At 38.8% G+C, this 18643-nt stretch overlaps 5 protein-coding genes across 9 annotated transcripts; 1 reads left to right on the top strand and 4 right to left on the bottom strand.

Annotated features, from left to right (window-relative positions):
• Positions 1-92: 92 nt before the first annotated feature.
• On the bottom strand, positions 93-3761 carry cnep1r1 (CTD nuclear envelope phosphatase 1 regulatory subunit 1). Its single transcript, XM_086260927.1, has 6 exons — positions 3639-3761; positions 2991-3062; positions 2764-2837; positions 1774-1883; positions 549-603; positions 93-458 (listed from the first exon to the last, which is right to left on the bottom strand). Exons 1-6 carry the CDS (start codon positions 3661-3663, stop codon positions 417-419), a joined length of 378 nt encoding a protein of 125 aa, XP_086117053.1. The 5' UTR covers positions 3664-3761; the 3' UTR covers positions 93-416.
• A 653-nt stretch (positions 3762-4414) lies between these two features.
• On the bottom strand, positions 4415-7538 carry LOC147338664 (arylamine N-acetyltransferase, pineal gland isozyme NAT-10-like). The gene is made up of 3 exons (XM_086260672.1): positions 7405-7538; positions 5897-5938; positions 4415-5448 (listed from the first exon to the last, which is right to left on the bottom strand). Exon 3 carries the CDS (start codon positions 5441-5443, stop codon positions 4571-4573), a length of 873 nt encoding a protein of 290 aa, XP_086116798.1. The 5' UTR covers positions 5444-5448; positions 5897-5938; positions 7405-7538; the 3' UTR covers positions 4415-4570.
• A 1167-nt stretch (positions 7539-8705) lies between these two features.
• LOC147338662 (arylamine N-acetyltransferase, pineal gland isozyme NAT-10-like) lies at positions 8706-15048 on the bottom strand. Of its 4 annotated transcripts, none has more exons than XM_086260446.1 (4): positions 14964-15013; positions 10941-10981; positions 10494-10532; positions 8706-9949 (listed from the first exon to the last, which is right to left on the bottom strand). In XM_086260446.1, exon 4 carries the CDS (start codon positions 9942-9944, stop codon positions 9072-9074), a length of 873 nt encoding a protein of 290 aa, XP_086116572.1. In that variant the 5' UTR covers positions 9945-9949; positions 10494-10532; positions 10941-10981; positions 14964-15013; the 3' UTR covers positions 8706-9071. The 4 variants fall into 4 exon arrangements, with proteins under 4 accessions (XP_086116572.1, XP_086116521.1, XP_086116461.1 ...); XM_086260395.1 differs by lacking the exon at positions 14964-15013 and adding an exon at positions 11220-11332; XM_086260335.1 differs by lacking the exon at positions 10494-10532 and having other exon boundaries at positions 14964-15048.
• On the bottom strand, positions 12287-15002 carry LOC147338663 (arylamine N-acetyltransferase, pineal gland isozyme NAT-10-like). The gene is made up of 2 exons (XM_086260549.1): positions 14964-15002; positions 12287-14409 (listed from the first exon to the last, which is right to left on the bottom strand). The coding sequence occupies exon 2, from the start codon at positions 14406-14408 to the stop codon at positions 13536-13538; it is 873 nt and encodes a 290-aa protein (XP_086116675.1). The 5' UTR covers position 14409; positions 14964-15002; the 3' UTR covers positions 12287-13535.
• Positions 15049-15491: 443 nt separating the features above from the next.
• sdr42e1 (short chain dehydrogenase/reductase family 42E, member 1) lies at positions 15492-18334 on the top strand. Of its 2 annotated transcripts, none has more exons than XM_086298434.1 (3): positions 15492-15970; positions 16359-16435; positions 16688-18334. In XM_086298434.1, exons 2-3 carry the CDS (start codon positions 16374-16376, stop codon positions 17784-17786), a joined length of 1161 nt encoding a protein of 386 aa, XP_086154560.1. In that variant the 5' UTR covers positions 15492-15970; positions 16359-16373; the 3' UTR covers positions 17787-18334. The 2 variants fall into 2 exon arrangements, with proteins under 2 accessions (XP_086154560.1, XP_086154570.1); XM_086298444.1 differs by lacking the exon at positions 15492-15970 and adding an exon at positions 15985-16226.
• Positions 18335-18643: the final 309 nt, after the last annotated feature.

The raw sequence follows: 18643 nt of genomic DNA, 5'->3' as shown, positions 1-18643 counted from the left end.
GTCGCAAAAGCGCACAAGCTACGCATGTGACAAGCTCCATAGGAAGAATAGAAGGCAACAAGAAATAAAGAGACAGCCCTGATATTCCCACGTCTTATGAATTTATTTATTAGGCAAATAACCTTTAAAATAGAAACATTTTAGATAAAATACATGCTGAACAGAAACAGAAATATACCCTCACTCTGAATGTGTAAAATATGTCAAAGGTTATACATGAGTAAATCAGCAGCTTCAATGATGACGACACAGCAACACTGTTTAAAAAAAAAAAAGAAAAAAAAGAAGGGCCTCTCAGTTCGTTTCTTTGCTGAAAATGCATTTCCCATCATACTTCATCTAAGAGCATCCAAAGGAATTAAAGACAAGAAGGCAATCAACAAAGATGAGACCTGACAGAACCCAGGAGCGTGTGGTCACTGGATGTTTGGTCGTGGTTTCAGAATAAGTTTCCCCGTCTGCGAAAAGACAAGAAAAAATTAAAAATAAAATAAAACCTTAAATTTTAGTAAAATGGTAAAAAAATAAAAATCACCATGTTGACTCACATCATCACAGGACATGTTGTATTCTGCTAAAACTGTGCGGCAGCGAGCAGCAATACTGCAGGGGTAACGGTTAAAGACAATAACCAGGAATGGAAATAGGAATAAATCCACTATGTGATGTTCCTCAACCTGACAAAAATCAGCTTTGGACATCTGCTGATACCATGTACAAAAACGGAAACTATTGAGAAATCAATAAACTAAATTCTTTACTGAGACAAAGACGATGGGATTCCAGTCAAACAGGCTGTTTAGGAAGGTGAATGAAGTGACCTAGAGGTATCTGCATGGAACCCAAAAGAGCTGGTCAAATTCTCTAAATACTAAAGAAAGACGCTTCAGTGCTTTAATAACCTCCTACAACAAAATGTACACCAAACCACCCTTTATGAAACCAAAGTCCATTCACATCAAATAAAGTAATTAACATAGCTGACAAGTGCAGTGCAAATCCTGATTAACAGTGCATTTTCTATTCCATGACATAATCTCCTGATATGGTTTTGAGCCTTCAACAACAGGCTGTTAAACCCACATGTGGACTCTGACCACTACACTGCTTCTTATCAAGCTGTTGTCTTGTTTGAGGCCTGTTTACTTATAGTAGGAAAGAAAGCTTTATAAATATAGACTATGGGCAGAACTAAGGCAGGAACTAGACTGAATCATCTCTCCAGTGTGAAGAGAAAATAGGAGTTGACAGGATGGCCAATGTGGCAAACATTTCAAGTTATTTCATTTAATAAGATACTTATTTAAAACTAAAAGTAAGATTTTTCCCTCCAGACGTTCTTTTTTTATATGTCCTGCACAAAACATAAGATACAAAAGTATCTAAGACAAGCTTCTGTTGTCCATCTTAGTTTCACCATGGCAGACCCATGTCGACAGCATCCACCATGACACTGTTCAGCTGTCTGATATGAGTATAATCAGATTGTCTGAGGACCCATGATCTTATCACAAAGGTCAAGATGAAGAGATTAGGAAAAACCACAGCCTGGGAATTATTTTATCTGCAAGGCAACATCAGGCTAGATGTAAACTGTAAGAAGTCAGTTTAATTTTCTCCACAGTAGCCACCAGTACACTACTGCAGATGTGTGTGGTACAGTAAACATAGGAACTTAACTGAATTAAATTGATGGGAAACTGTCACAGATACCTGATCCAAGTACATGAGTCGCTAATTTGTGTTTACTGAAGTAGAAAAAAACAAGGATACATTGATGGCGCCACAACTCGTTTGTGTATTCCAGCGAAGAAGAGAGCTATTAGAGTGATGCAGCTGATGGTGAAGAAGGGATGATTCCATAGGGATGAAAAGAAAGATACCTGCATGACAAAAGGAAACAAAGCAACATCAATCTGGGTGAGAAAATATTTACTTTTACAGATGATTTTTTTAGGATGTGATGGCAACATCTAGCACCAGTGCTTGTGTCTGCTATTTTATGACATAGAAATTAATTAATTAATTAATACCAAATTATTATTAATTAAAAGTGACACTTCTGGGTGGATGAAAAATGTATTTCTTTTTAAATGTAACTTTCAATTTTGAAATTTTTATGTTGCCACTGGCTTTACTTATGAAGTTATGGAGGCTCAGAAATGCATGAAAGACAAATGAAGAAAGACAAGATTTCAGCACGCCCATATGCACTTCAAGGACCTTTAACTTGGAGATTTAGAAAAGAATGAAGGTAAAATTTTGAATGACTTCATTAATCCTGTCAAAGACACTGTAAGATATAAATAAATACAAAAATCTGGAAACCATCTTCAAATTTGGCTGGTCTTCTATAGAATGAGGAATGAAAATTTTTCAGAAAGATGGAGACCTCAAACCATGAACACATCCAGGGAGACAAGCTAAACGTTCGAGATATGCTACAGCTGATGGAGATATTCAGACAGGCAGAGATAGAAAAGAGGCTTAAGGGACAGAAAAACTTCTTATAAGACTAGCCTAAAATTTGACAATGTGGTCAGTTATAGTTAAAACGCATGTGCAGACACTATACCTTGATTAGAACTCACCTAAACTGTACTAATACATGAACAATTATCTATTAATGCATGAGGCTGCTTTTATTGGATCAAAAGTTACCTAATGATACCACTTATCCCTGTTGGCCATACTGTTCAATACAAGGGATATATATATACCTCTGATTTCTCTTCGAGTCAGACTTTCTCGACAAATACTTACTTTCTGTGTGTCTGGGTCTATTAACCAGTTCCAAGCTCCAGTAGCTGTACAGACAGACACCACTATCAGTATCACTGAAAGAAAACATAAGAACAAGATATTTAAATCAACTCACCGTAGAGCTTTATCTAATAGTTGCAGTTTGAGATCAACATGAACTTCTTTCAGGTTAATTGCAATATCAAAAAGATGTCAACCATTGTAACTTCTCTGCTGTTGTCACTTACTTCTCCACCTGCCTGTGGCAGGTTGCAAACAGGAGACATACTCTGTCAGTCTTCTCTCAAAGGCCTTCAGGTCTGCAACAAAACAACAGGACCATGAGCAGACGCTGTGTTTGGACCAAGGATTACGCAGGTATCCCCAGAAAAGCTTTTTTTAGTCTCTTCCCCAAAAGAATGTCATGAAATTCAATCTTAAAATAAAGCCAGCCTTAGCCCTATAGCTCAGTTGGTGTCATCACTCAAAGTTGTAAACTGAAGACAGAAATCCACCATTACTTAAAATGAAGCTCTTAAATGCCCTGCAGGTTTGCTACACTTTCACTTCCAAGCTGATCATATTCCCTACATATGTAAAAATTAAAAAAAAGTTGCTGGCTATGACTCTACGATCCCAGTTACAAAAGCGGGGGGATTTAACAATTAAACATGTGTTTGCGTGTAAATAATGAAGGGTATCAGTGGCTGAATGTTTTGTCAGTTAGGCTAACGAGCATGCTAAGAAAACTAGCCGGCTAACGCATTATTACGCCAAAATTTCACAACCCATCTTAAGACGTTTGCTCAGTAAACATTCCGTGGCTTTGGCTGCAACGACTATACCCGCTGAAACTTTACATTTGATTAATTTGAGTCGCTTTTACTGTTGATTACCTTCGGCCTGTTCCAAGGAGTTCATGTCTGAACCACTGTCTATGGTCTGAGAAGCAGCTACAACACCCTTCCCCTCAGCTGTAGGACAGGCCTGCTGACCAATCCTGATCGAGTGTGTGCGCAGCTAATATGATTGGGTGTGACCCAAATAAGGGGCGGTGCCAACGTTGAAGTCCCGCCTGCTGCAGGCAAACTGCATGGACGGCAGGTTTCGCTTATGTAACAGTCAAGAAAACCTGGTTTCTATGTTCTAGAAAGCGCTCTTACGAATGGAAAGTAGTTTGATATGATTACATAAAAACTACATGGGAGAAAATGCAAGCATCTAATAGTTTGAAATCTTTGAGCAGACAGATTTGAGATAGTCCAATGATTGTTTGAATCCATCCACCCGCACATAGTTCAGGATCACAGAGATGGCATTGTTCTGGAATCCTATTCTAGCCATCACAATGGGAGAAGCAGGGGTACACCTTGGACTGGTCACCTTTCTGTCAGAGGGACAATGCAGACTTCAATTGATTTTATTTAGTTAAGACTAGAAATCAATTGAGTGATATTTGGAAAATGAAAATATGTTCATCTTGACCTTGATCTGTTTATACGTTTTACCGTTCTAAAAGCCTTAAAAACAAAAATAAAATAATAATAATCAAATACTAGACAATTCACTGATATGTTTTTTTCCATCTCTGAACTTGCAGAACTGTATGGAGGGGAAGATAGAAGGAAAAAAACAAAAAACAAAACCAGACTGAAATGATGCCTTGACTTTATTTTTTATTTTTTTATTTTTTTATTTCCATGCAAGTGTATCATTTATAGTCATACAAAACACATTCAACACCACTGATAATCTTTCAAATAAACAGAAAGCCAGGGAGCTTCATTCATGCCAGTGTTCCCAAGCAGGATGTATGAGGAGTAATTTTCTAAAATTCAAGGACTACTCTTCTGTTTACAGCCTGCATTTTGTTCTGCAGCTTCACTTTGAACTTCTCCATCAGCACAGCCTCTAATTCATCTTCTGTTATGTTTTTCATGTTATAGAGATCAACACCTTCATCTGGCTTAAATATGACCTCACTGTAGATCAAGCCAACCAGCGCTGTGAATCCTGTGGGCGTCTGCAAAGAGCAGATGGACTTGTTGGTGAACAGTGAGGTGGGGTCTGTCTGGAGGTCATTGTTCACTTGAAAGAAATGATCTGGCTCACGAGGCTCCAAGCTGAAGCAGTGGATCAGTCGCGTCTCCTTCCGGTTGACCAGACTTGATTTAGCAAATTCTGGGTTAGGAACCTCCGTTCTTCTGCCAGTCTTCTCCAGCATCCACAAATTGTCCTTGCATATGAAGCGAAAGACGCCTCCATCCTGAGGCTGTTCCTTTCCAGAGATGAGCTCGAGGGGCTCCCGTATTTGGCCAGATAATCCAAAACTTACATCTGCTATATAAGCCTTCCCCTCAATGATGACCTTGTTAATGAGATGTACTTCCTGGGATTCAAAGTCATTAATGCTCGTGTCGAAAACTCTGGAGCCCAAGGTTGTAGTGTCATAGCCCATTTGTCTCAGCACCCAGCTAAACAGGTAGTTGTTCTCAAAGCACCAACCTCCACGGGTACCCCTCACAACCTTATTGAAGATAACCTCAAGGTCCATGATTATTTTCTCTCCACAGTGGATGCTGAGGTTCTCAAATGGAATGGACATAATGTGCTGCCTGTGGATCAGCTTCAGTGTTGCAAGGTCCAGTTTATCATAGGAGCCATGGAAACCAATTCTTTTGAAGTACTCTTCCAAATTCATCTTGCCTGTAAAATGCAGGACAACACATTGATAATCATTTTAGGTCTGCAGCATGTCACTTACAAAGCTTTTTAAAAAAGAAAAAAGAAAACCCCTACACCTTTCATTTTGTGTCACATCCATGCCTAATCTTAATTAACATTTCATGTAAGATTATCTCATTAAATTTATAACAATTAAATTTCATTCCAGTTTTCTGTTCATGTAAAGACAATGGAAATGCAAGATGGTGGAAGCATTAGTGTTTTAATAGGGCAGGTTATCCTACCCCTCATTTAACCCTTTCAACAGCTGCTTACCAATACTAGTCTTTGGGCTGTGCTCCCCCAGAAATGTTGAATACAATTAAAATGATCTGAACATTTTGCGCAAACATGTTTAAATATCATTAAATATCATTCTAATGACAAATGTTGACTATAACTAAATTAATCTGAAATTTTTTATCCTTACCTTATTTGATTGGTGTTTGATCAAGGATGTGTTTTGATGAGTCTGGAAGCAAAAACAGGATAAAGGTAAGTGAGCTACTTTATACTACAAAAGGAATGTATATAGCCAGTCTCATTCAATAATATGCATCGATCATGATGGTGATAGGGGTGGCGCATCCCAATTGCTTAGCTGACAGAAGCAATACACAAAACAAATAATGAATGTGTTCATGAATGTGGCTCAGAGTTTCTGCTCCAATGAGTGATGAAAGCCTTTTCCCACAAAACAAACCATATCCTCTTTATTCCTTCTAATGAGCTAGGCTTATCCAGCTCAAGGGAGAGGTATAGTGAGCATCTGCAGCCATCTGTAAAACCCAGTGGACACACATGATTTTGGGCTGCATTTAAATCAGTGTTGGGGACCTTGCCAAAACTGGTACCATCAGAGTTTGATCCACAACACAATATCATCTGGAAGCCTGATTGGCAAATGTTTCCTTTTTTTCAGCATGATAATGATCCCAAACACCCTAGCATTGTAGTCAAGGCATACCTGGATAGAGAGAGGGGGGACAAAATAAAACAAAACAAAAAAAAAACCACACACCACTTCACAATTGGGCACCACCAGTCATGGATTGGAGCCTGGGAAAACTATTCCTGAAGGCTCAATTATAAGAAAGCTTGCCTAAGAGTTCAAGCTGTGTTAAAGAATGAAGGGGGTCCACGTCAAATGTTGGCTTTCAACATATTTAAAGCTTTTTTCTTTTTAAACACACACAGCACCTATAAGCTAAAACGAAGATAACACTCCCAGCAAATACCTGTTTGAATAAATAAGAGGACAACTGGTAAAAGCTTCCTATAAGACATAAAAGTCCTTAACGGGTCTGTAGGTTCTCCTACACTGTTTTGTCTTTGGTGGAAAAAATAAATAAATAAAGATAAAATAAAAGGACCCTGAAAGCCATCCTCTTAGTTTCTGTCAAGTCTTTTGAGTAACTGCAGACAGCATCATGGCGCCATGTCTCCGAGTTTGACACAGGGATGACAGTTTTCTTTTTTTGATGGCAGGTGAATTTGAACACTTGGCTGTGTGGTGGACCTCCGGTAGAACACGGCCAACACTAGTGTGTTGGAAACCCAGGTCTCTTTCATAAATGCAGTCACATTAGCGCAAATCCTAAACCTTAGCTGTGACATTTTGCGCAGGAGTATTTGGAGGGAAGGTTACTTGCAATAACTCCGTTTCAAGGTAAGACCATCAGGAGTAATTACTTGGCCTTGTGTTTCCCGCCGTCAAAATGGCGCTGGCCCCTGACTAAAAGGAGCAAAAAGTCTTGTTCACGGTAAAGTTTTTGCTCAAGAACAATCTGAAAAATTATCTCCTAGCTTGACCATTTACATCTATTGCCAAAGTACAGAAACAGTGTGGAAAATGTATTATCAGTGGTCACTATTAGTTTTTATTTTAAGCACAATAGCTTCATGTGTTGTGTAACTGCTTTAATTAGTCCAACTTACCTGTGGGCTGGGTTGTGCCCTGCAGCTGCGTGCTGTCGGTAGCTAATGGTCAAACGGTGCGTGACTGTCAACGCTCAGCTGCACTTATAAAACCCCAGGTATCACCACTAGAGGCGCTACTAACCAACTCTTTACGAAATTCAATTATATTTATATAAACACTTTTCCTCTCACACGGCTCCAGATTAAATAAGAGTTGTACCAAATCAGGTGCAAAGACTGCAACACTACAATCCACCTCATGCATTATTGGTTATGGCAAAATTCGACATGTTATTCAAATTTGTATTTCAAATCTAAACTTTCGTTTCTTTGCATATAGATTTATTTTATTTTTTTTAATTGGTTTTGACTGCAGTAACATATTTTTGTAAATACTATAAAATGATTGGGAACTCATTATCATTGACTCAACATTAATTGATATTAGGTGCTGTTATTGATTTATTCTGTGTATGAGAATGAGCTGAAGGTTTCGTGGTTTAAGCCTTTTAATTGTACAAGCCAAACCACGCGCCAGGCAGGGGAGACAGAGAAAATACAAGGATACATAGGCTTTTATGATAATTAATCATCATAATATGGTTTGTAGTATTTTGAATTTTATTATTTGGGGGCTGGAGAGAAATTAGGTGGGTCTCGTTGGGAGAATCTTAATCGTAAAAGCAAACACCTCTATGTGTGGGTTTTATGAATGATTTCACTGTGTGCAGTGTTATTGGCTTATCCTGGTTTGGAGTGTGTGAATCCTTTTGAGATCATGTAACTGGTATGAACAGCTGTTTTCTCCCAGGCTCCACTAAAGGTCTCGATTTTAAAGTGTAAGAGTTGGGAATTAAAATTTGTAATTTCAACGTTTTAATTTCAACTTGTTACGTTGTTCTGTTTTCGGGTCTCTGACAGGTCATTTATTGTCGCAAAATAATGACGTCACTTTGGCATATTTAATAGTTATTTCAGGCATGAAGCCATGAGTCTCCTAACTTCATTCACGTTTAAGTACCACAACCAGCTACTTCTTATAAACACGTGAGATTCAATTCGACCACATTTATGAAAACAAAATAAAATATAGGTTTGTGTGTCGACAAGCAGAGGTAATTAGAGCTGCATCTGCTTATCCACGGACGAGACTTGCGGTTTTGGTCACTGATATGAATAAATTAGTGTTATTAGACAAATTTTCACGCAGTTAAACACTGCACCATGTCTATTATACCACAAGGTGTCGTTATCGTACCACTTACCTCTTTCCAAGTCGAACAACTGAGGTAGAAATGTTTCTTTCAAGTGACAGAACATGATTTGTTGTATTTGTTTAATTAAATATATACAATTTCATAGTTGTATTTGAGAAATGCAAAGAAAAAGTTAATTTTGGTACTGATCTCCTTATGTGGTCACTAAAATATTTACAACTCTGGACCTGCAAAAGTGTGTGTGAATAAAATGAAACAACACATTGAAAAAGTGACCTTACTTCTTTCAGTCATAGAAATGCATCATATGAAACGTGACATTCAATGTGACTTATAACTTTTCAAAAACAGAAATTTTGCAAAGCTTGATTTGCAGAATTTTCCTTAGGGATTAATAAAGTATTCTGATTTTAATTCTGATTACTGTTTTAAAGCTTTTTCAAAGCAGGACATCTGCTGGTTAATTCTCTAAAGTGTGTAGCATGCTTTTTTGTTTACAGCCTTCAGTTTGTTCTGCAGCTTCACATTGAACTTTTCCCTCAGAATTTCTTCTAGCGCATCATCTGTTACATTTCTCATGTCATACACATCAACACCTTCCTCTGGTTTGAAGGTGACCTCACTGTAGGTCCAGCCAACCAGTGCTCTGAATCCTGTGGGTGTCTGCAAAGAGCAGATGGACTTATTGATGAACAGTGAGGTGGGGTCTGACTGGAGGTCATGGTTTACCTGAGAGAAATGATATGGCTCACGAGGCTCCAAGGTGAAGGAGTAAATCACCTGTGTTTGCTTCTTGTCTAACAGACTTGATTTAGCAAATTCTGGATTAGGAACCTCTGGTTTCCTGCCAGTTTTCTCCAGCATCCACATGTCCCCCTTGTCTATGAGGCGAAAGACACCCGCCGCCTGAGACTGCTCCTTTCCAGAGATGAGCTCCAGAGGCTCCCAGAGTTGGAGTGACACCCCAAAACTTACATCTGCTATATAAGCCTTCCCATCAATGATGACCTTGTTAATGAGGTGTGTTTCCTCAGAGTGATATTCACCACCAGTAGGGCTAAAAACTCTGGAGCCCAAGGTTGTAGTGTCATAGCCCATTTGTCTCAGTACCCAGCCAAACAGGGAGTTGTTCTCAAGGCACCAACCTCCACGGCTGCTCCTCACCATCTTGTTAAAGATGACCTCAAGGTCCATGGTAATCTTCTCTCCACAGTGGATGCTGAGGTTCTCAAATGGAATGGACATAACATGCTGCCTGTGGATCAGCTTCAGTGTTGCAAGATCCAGTTTATCATAGGAGCCATGGAAACCAATTCTTTTGAAGTACTCATCCAAATTCATCTTGCCTGTAAAATGCAGGACAACACATTGATAATCATTTCAGTTCTGCAGCCATCTCATTGACAACGCTTTAAAAAAAAAAATACATTAAAAAACCCCAACACCTTTCATTTTGTGCTACATCCTGTCAATCTACAGGATGCAGCCAGATGTCCAACTCTAGGTCTAGCCTGGTATGCTCTTCGCTTCCTTACAATCTTAGATCAATCATTCAATTCAAGACACCTAATCTTAATTAACATTTCATGTAAGAGTATCTTGGTGGCACGGTGATTAGCACTGTATCCTCACAGCAAGAAGGTCCTGAGTTCAATTCCACCATCAGGCCACGGCCTTTCTGTGTGGAGTTTGCATGTTCTCCCCGTGTTTGCGTGGGTTCTCCCCAGGTACTCCGGCTTCCTCCCACAGTCCAAAGACATGTACTTTGTGGGGATAGGTTAATTGAAAAATCTAAATTGCCCATAGGTGTGAGTGTGAATGGTTGTCTGTCCCTGTGTGTTAGCCCTGTGACAGACTGGCGACCTGTCCAGGGTGTACCCTGCCTCTCACCCTATGACAGCTGGGATAGGCGCCAGCACCCCCGTGACCCTGAAAAGGATAAGCGGAAGCGAATGGAAAAAAATGGATGGATGTAAGAATATCTCATGAAATTTATAACAATTACATTTAATTCCTGTTTTCTGTTCACATAAAGACAATGGAAATGCAAGATGGTGGAAGCATTAGTGTTTTAACCAAGTGATCCTAGCTTCATTGTTTCAGCTGCTTACCAATACAATTCTTTAAGTTGTAAATGGTAGTAAATGATAAAAATAAATTCTTATTTTTTCATGAAATAATGTGGTTTTTATGGGTACAGCAATTGTTGACTTTAACTTGGCATTTACTGCACAAATTAATACATTTTAACACCTTTCTTTTGGTTAATACTATAAATATCATTCTAATGACAAATGTTGAATACAACTAAATTAATCTGAAATTTTTTATCCTTACCTTATGTAATTGGTGTTTGATCGAGGATGTGTTTTGAGGGTCTGGAAGCAAAAACAGAAAAAGGTAAGTGAGCTACTTATGGTTTTTCTTACTATGCTGCAAATCCATTTCATTTCCCTTAAAGCTTCAAAAGCAAATCCTGCAGCTTCTTTGAATCAAGTCTGATAAAGATGTCACTTGCAGTCATTGCAAATCAGTATATTTAACACTTTTCCTTTCTTTAAGGTAACAGAAAATAACCTGCAACAAGAAATGCAGAGCAAAAATGTTTAACCTTACTTTGTTTGATAGTGTGATCAAAGTTATTTTCTGAGTAATATATCTGTGAAGGCAAAAAAAGAGGGCAGTAACTGATCTCTTCTACCTGGTGAACTTCATGCAATAAAGTGGGTGAGCTTAAACAGCCAAAAGAACCTGACAGTATATTACTGATTTACTTGATCATAAGTTAATCAGTGATAGAGTTGGTGCAACTCAGCTGCTTCACTGAGAGAAATAGTGAGAAGTCAATGCATACATGGAAATAAGTATTTATAGAATTTTATCCATGCAGTTATTAAAGTTCTTTCAGCAGCACATTTAAATTATAATATATACACATTTGGAAAGAAGAAATAACGCATCCCTCGCCTCAAAAGAGAAAAGTCCAGTACACAGGCAATAAAACACACCCACATTAATACAATAATGTCAATGATTTTGCAGATAATGACCGATATTATTCATATCATGGCAATTTCTATGATATTACAAAACAAAATAGTTTCTCTTGAATGTGATCATATGAAAGAATATATACTCTGGTTCTTTTACAGTAAGTCCTGTTGTTGGTTTTACAAAAGGTTTGTTATTAACAGGAGCTTGGTGGACAGACCATTCATGCAGAAAGTTTGAAATGGGTGAAATGTGAGGTTGATTTTATCTAACAACTGGATGTGTACGAGCAGTACAGCCTGATTAGAACTCACTTAAACTGTAATATTAGAAGCATAATTGTCTATTAAAGAACATGGTCAGTTTCATTGTACACTACTAAAACCAGCAAACTGTGGCAGGATAACTGGTAAGTTTAAAGAAAAACAAAAGTTCTTACTGAGAGGAAGACTGTCAAAAGCATATTTTCTGTTGTTAAAAGAGGATGATTTATTTATGTATTGTCTGTCAAAGGACCCACCCACTGCAGGGATCATAATGTGTTATGATCCCTGCTCCCTTTTGAGAGAATAATCGGTAATGACAACATCATTTTTGTAAAAGCAAGAAACCTTGACACAGAACATAGAATAAAACAGCAAAGTATGTTTAATGTCATGACACACAAAGAGCCACTGTCCATTCAAGTCTGTTAAAATACAATTTAGGTTATTCTATCTAACACACGTTGATCTAAGAACTGCCTGTGGATGGCCAAGATGAGGATCTGAGTCTCAGTCGTGTAGAGGTAGAGGCGTTGAGGACAAATCATTTGATATACAAACGTCCTTGTATAAACCTATGACACTATAACAACTTCACAAAACAGGACATTTTAATACTGTGAATTACTCAGTTACCATATATAAGCATTATGATCATTTTACAATGGTGAACAGATAAACAGGTAATATAGTTTGAAAAATAGAAATATTCATGGAATCTTCTTTCTTCATTTCAAGATCAAAATGTTGCCTTTGCAAGAATGTTTTAAGATTGAATTTATTAAACTGGAGAGAAGCAGTGTGCATATTTTCTTACTCTTTCTAGCAATATATGATTTTTTTTGTCAGGATGTCTTCAGATTTGCTCAGTTTTCACCTTTTGCTGTTTTACAAGGTTGAGGATAAATACTATGAAATAAGTTATCTTAGTTTAAGCATTATGATATATGGGATTAATAAATATACAAACATAAAACAAAAAAAAAGTGACACAAAAACATTCAAGGTAGCTATAAATATTAAGATCACTACACTCACTATTATATCCAGAAAAATACAAACATGGTATGTTTTCCCTCATACTGTAAATCATTTTATTTAATGCACAGATACCCTATGTACTTTTAAAATTAGGGATAAAACTCAGATACGTTTTAAACCTAATTTACATATTCTGACAGACTTCCCATAATGCACTGAGCATTTCTCCTCTACTCCCTTCTTCTCACTTCCCACTATAATACAATTCCAAATAAAGCTACTTTCAGCTGCTCCCTTATTTACAAGGAGCTGCCACAGCAGGTGGCTCTACCTTCGATTTGTCATTCCTGGTGGAAACCCAAAGGGAAAAGCAAATGTGTAAACTACTACACTTTAATAACACTAGAAATTAAAATATTTATACTTGCATATATACTTGCATAGCTTTACTGTTGTTAGGTATGCTGCATCTATTTATATTTTCCTGTTTAGTGTTAATCAAATTGAATAATTGGAATTCAAATAGAGTTGTTTTTTTATCGTTCCATCATTCAGTGCACATTATTTAGAGCTTATTTATTTCTGTTTTTATGCAACTACAATTCTGAAGATCTAAATAATTTAATTCATGGAGTTGTCAAATATTTTATTTTGCTGACGAGCTTCAACATAAAATGTTGCTATGTCAGGATTGTTTTCAAAGTGTGTACCAGGATTTGTTGCTCATGAGCTTTAGTTTGTTCTGCAGCTTTATGTTGAACTTTTCCATCAGAATTTCGTCTATCTCATCATCTGATATGTCCCTCATGTCTAAGACATCAACACCTTCCTCTGGTTTGAAGGTGACCTCACTGTAGGTCTTTCCAATCAGGGCTCTGAATCCCGTGGGAGTCTGCAAAGAGCAGATGGACTTATTGGTGAACAGTGAGGCGGGGTCGGTCTGCAGCCTGTGACATTTATCTACAAAATGATCTACCCCGCGAGGCTCCAAGGTGAAGCAGTAGATCTGCTTTGTTTGCTTCCTGCTCACCAGACTTGATGTAGCAAATTCTGGATTAGGAACCTTTGGTTTTCTGCCAGTCTTCTCCAGCACCCACATGTCCCCTTTGTCTATGAGGCGAAAAACACCTGCTGCCTGGGGCTGCTCCTTTCCAGAAATAAGCTCCAGAGGCTCTCGCACTTGTGATGACACCCCAAAGCTTACATCTGTTATATAAGCCTTCCCATCAATGATGACCTTGTTAATGAGATGAGAATCAAGCGGGCCAAAGTCATTGAGGAAACTATTGAAAACTCTGGAACTTAGTGTTGTCGTGTTGAAACCCATTTGTCTCAACACCCAGCCAAACAGGGAGTTGTTCTCAAGGCACCAGCCTCCGCGGCTGCTCCTCACAACCTTATTGAAGATGACCTCAAGGTCCATGGTGATCCTCTCGCCACAGTGGATGCTTAGGTTCTCAAATGGGATGGACATAACGTGCTTTCTGTGGATCAGGTTCAGTGTTGCAAGATCCAGTTTATCACAGGAGACATGGAAACCAATTCTTTTGAAGTACTCACGCAAATCCATCCTGTTTGTAAAATGCAGGTTATGACACCTTTTGTAATATTCCTCAGATAAGACACAGGATACTTTACACCGGATCATATTATACTGAATTTAGTGATCAGTCATATCAAGTTAAAAGTTGCACTTATATATGCAAAGTCGACTCCTAAACATGTTGTAAAGTAGTTTATCACGGACTTGTTTTTGTTTGTTTTCAACAATTCGGTGTAACTCAACCTAAACATGCTCATGACGCGTATCTTCCTGTTTTATCACATTTTGCACATTTTGGGTGGTGCGTTTTGTACAGATACGGAACGTGCAGGCCTGCTTAACTTTGGGCAAGTTTTTCAAGTGAGTAAATTATGTAAAACGAGAAAGGCAATTTCGACAAACGTTCATCCGTGTGCCTGTAAAAGTATACCCTACTTTTTTGTCATCACGATCAGATCGACAAATACGCATACTTTAGGAAACATAAAGCCCGTTGGCCGTGCCTCCCACCGGACTGTTTCCTTTAAGAGTTTAGTGCACTCTTTACTTCACTGATCTCTCTTACATAACACAGCCGCTTACCTTTGGACTTTGAAGTAACCTGCAGCTCTGCGTTGTTGTTCTGGGTGGCAACTGAGAGGAAAATATGACGTCGTCGTCAATTTTCAGTTTGTATCACCGCTAGAGGGACTACTAATCAAAGACTTACGTAAATCCTCTTTTTATTTTACCTTTTAAAAGGATTATTCACGTTTTCCCCTCACACAACTACAGATTAAATTAAAATTCTACTAATCCGAGGGGGGAAAGTCTGTACAGTGTATATAGAGCAATATTTCACTCCTTTATTAGTTCTCACTGAAAACTCCACTCTCTGTAAATTGGTGGGTTAAACTTTTTTATTCTTGAAATGATTATATTGTTTTTAATTGTGGCTCAGAGAAAATATTTTTTATGTTTTTAAGGGATTTGACTGCTGTGAAGCCTTCCTGTAAATATTAGGGCCCTCACAGCAGTATGAGTCACTTTACGGCAACTATCATTTTGATTTCAGGCATGAAGCCAGGAGCCACAGCGGAAAGTTTCTAACAGCAACATCCTGAAAGCAGCCATAGCCACCTTCAGACACCATTGACACAGCTTATACACACAGCAAAATTTATATCGTGTTAATAAAAATATTCTGGTTAAAATCGGTGAAAAAAAGTCAAAATCGGAAGTCTTCGTAGTCTAAAATACAGCTTTCAAAACAAAAGCATGAGACGTGTATCGTTAGTCCAGATTAAAGTGAGTGCTATGACAGTCTGTAAATCTAAACCATGAAATTCGACAATATCTACGGATCTGTTGTATAATTTTGCGTTTAGCTACCATTAAAACTATTTTACAATTTGTCAATGCTTTGCTACATGAAGATAATTTCGCCGGATTTCCTGTGTCCCCGTGCTTAACGAATCAGCGTCACTGGTGAGGAGGTACACTGGTGGTGCTATCTGTCGCTGTTTTGGAGGTTTCCAGGATTACAGTGGAGTTTTGAATGAGTCATATTGGACACTTATTTGTCTCGTTTTTGTCTGCCTCGTGCTCAGGTTGGTATGTCCGTTGAATATGTGAGCTTTTAACAGTTTGGCGCACAGGGCATGTGCATAGTTTCAAGCATGCCTCGCACATACCTTTACTCTACTCATGCAAGCAACTACAAGTATGGATTAGTTAGATTTTATTCACTGAATTAAACTTGCAGTCACCTCGGGAAACAAAAATATACACTGACGTAGCAGCATGAAAGATTTAATAGCTCAGGTGGAACGCGTCATTGAATCTGCAAGCTGTGATTGACTTTAGGTAACCGGAAGCTGTTTAATTACGATTTTATTTTAGTTATTAATACTTTTATTCTTTAAATGCATCAGGCTGATTTATGTGTATTTAAAAAAACAAACATTAATAATATTGTTTTCTTAATTTTCCTCACAGATTCATCCACTTGGAATGGGAAATGCTAGCAAAGAGACGTTTTTAATAACTGGTGGATCTGGCTACTTCGGTAATCGGTAAGAACAATTTTGCCTTTTTTGTGTTATTACTACACATTATAAAATATTTAAATGCAGGCAAACGCTGCAGCATGGGGTAAGCACCACAAGGTGGCGTTATCACACCAGTTATCTTATTAAGATAAACTTTCTTGACATGAACTGTGGTAGGATTGAAGGTAGAAATATGTGCATCTATTGTACTTTTGTCCTTGGTTTACTGTGCCTGTTATTTTGTTAAAATGGAGGACTGCTTTTTCCCCCCTGAAGGCTCGCTCTGTCTCTGCATAAAAAAGGAGCCAAAGTCATCCTGTTTGACATCATCCCCCCAAGTCAAGAACTGCCAGAGGATGTTGTGTTTGTGCAGGGTGATATACGTGAATATCCAGACGTGGAGAAGGCTGTCACAGGGGTGGATTGTGTATTCCACATTGCCTCCTATGGCATGTCTGGCAGGGAGCAGCTAAATCGCCAGCTGATTGAGGCAGTGAACGTACAAGGCACACAGAACATCTTGAAGGCCTGTGTAGAACACGGAGTGTCCAGGCTGATTTACACCAGCACCTTCAATGTGGTGTTCGGGGGTCAGGTAATAGAGAACGGAGATGAAAGCCTGCCTTATCTACCTCTCCATCTTCACCCGGACCACTACTCCAGAACCAAGTCCCTGGCTGACATGGCAGTTCTGAAAGCTAATGGCACAGTGCTGAAGGGCCGCTCGGGCCTGCTGAGCACCTGCGCACTGCGTCCGGCAGGTATCTATGGGCCAGGAGAGCAGAGGCATCTGCCCAGGATAGTTGACTATATAGAGAAGGGGATCTTCAGGTTTGTTTACGGTAAACCCAGCAGCCTGGTGGAGTTTGTCCATGTTGACAACCTGGTGTCAGCACATGTGCTAGCTGCTGAGGCTCTGACCCCAGAGAAGCAGCACCGCGCCGCTGGCCAGGCCTACTTCATCTCAGATGGAAGGCCTGTCAACAATTTTGAATTCTTCAGACCTCTCGTAGAAGGCCTAGGCTATCGTTTCCCAACACTGCGCCTTCCTATCTCTTTCATTTACTTTTTTGCCTTCCTCACAGAAATGATTCACTGCCTCATCGGCCCCTTCTATAACTTCCAGCCGCTGCTGACACGTACAGAGGTGTATAAAACTGGCGTGACGCATTACTTCAGCATGGCAAAGGCAAAGGCGGAGCTCGGTTACGAGCCCAGGGAGTACAACCTGGATGAGGTCGTGCAGTGGTTCAGAAGCAGAGGCCACGGGAAGAAATGTCACCGCTCCTTCCTCAGTCGACTGCTGCTCAACGTCCTGTTTGTTTCTGCCTTGGTGGCTGTGTCTCTGTCTTTTCTGCCAGTCGTCGGCAGTTAATGTAAAGTAGTCTTGCCTTTTGACTTTGCCCAAAACATCATCCATACTGTGTGAAGACTGATTCATCAAAAGACAGTTTGCATATTTTAATATGTTATCATCCATGTGCACCTTTCCTTTTAAAGTCATTAAAACAAGTCCAGCCATCTAAGGACCAAGTCTATGAGAGCAGTTTAAAGCAGTAACATAAGTTAGTTTAATTTTTACATGCTACCTCTTTTTTAACTTGTAAGGGCAAACATCTATGATTACTGGAGAAATACATTTTTAAATATATTTTTGTGCAAAAATTAATAAAACCTGACCTGTGAAATTTGAATTGTGGGTTTTGATTTTTAAACTCCTCCCTTTATCACCAGGAAGACATGTTTTAATTGGTGCATTTAGAAAATATATCTGTATATTTAAAGAAATGTTAAAGATCTTAGCGACTATTTTCTATTGCAGAGAGTAATAACATGTTTTTTCCAAGGTTAATCGAGATTGCATATTTTCGTAATTCTTAAACTGTTTTGCTATAGTTGAAATCCTCATATCGTGTTTTTATGCAGCTTATTGTAAAATAAATCATTAAAAGCATGATCTAGGCCTACCCTTTATTTATATGTAGAAAACGATATCTGAGAACATCTTTACATCTTTGAAAATTGAGTTTTAAACGCATCTGCCCTCCATTAATACTGAATCACTGCAGCTCATTCCTGGTGTAAAAGGAGTCGGACCAGGTGAGGCGTGCTTTGTGTGGTATTTTAGTCTGCCCGGGATGAATGCAGACGTCCCCTTCTCTCTTAAACTATTCTCTTCAGAGCCGGCAGCCCCTTGCTGAGTTGGTCGCAATCATTGTTTCTCTGCAGCAT

Source organism: Aulonocara sp. 'chitande type north' Nkhata Bay, linkage group LG1 (genome assembly GCF_057382095.1).
Source record: "Aulonocara sp. 'chitande type north' Nkhata Bay isolate Kocher_YH1m ecotype deep benthic linkage group LG1, A_spYH_male_GT1.1, whole genome shotgun sequence".
Classification (NCBI taxonomy): domain Eukaryota; kingdom Metazoa; phylum Chordata; class Actinopteri; order Cichliformes; family Cichlidae; genus Aulonocara; species Aulonocara sp. 'chitande type north' Nkhata Bay.
The sequence above is the reverse complement of the archived record's forward strand: the minus strand, read 5'-3'. Positions and strand labels throughout refer to the sequence as shown.

Coding starts and splice junctions, on each gene's coding strand:
- LOC147338662 (XM_086260335.1), bottom strand. CDS start 9,944: ATGAATTTGGATGAGTACTTCAAAAGAATTGGTTTCCATGGCTCCTAT.
- LOC147338663 (XM_086260549.1), bottom strand. CDS start 14,408: ATGGATTTGCGTGAGTACTTCAAAAGAATTGGTTTCCATGTCTCCTGT.
- LOC147338664 (XM_086260672.1), bottom strand. CDS start 5,443: ATGAATTTGGAAGAGTACTTCAAAAGAATTGGTTTCCATGGCTCCTAT.
- cnep1r1 (XM_086260927.1), bottom strand. CDS start 3,663: ATGAACTCCTTGGAACAGGCCGAAG. Junction 1,884..2,763: donor TAGACCCAGACACACAGAAA/GTAAGTATTTGT, acceptor TTTGTCATGCAG/GTATCTTTCTTTTCATCCCT. Junction 604..1,773: donor CGAGTTGTGGCGCCATCAAT/GTATCCTTGTTT, acceptor TTACCCCTGCAG/TATTGCTGCTCGCTGCCGCA.
- sdr42e1 (XM_086298434.1), top strand. CDS start 16,374: ATGGGAAATGCTAGCAAAGAGACGTTTTTAATAACTGGTGGATCTGGC. Junction 16,436..16,687: donor TCTGGCTACTTCGGTAATCG/GTAAGAACAATT, acceptor TCCCCCCTGAAG/GCTCGCTCTGTCTCTGCATA.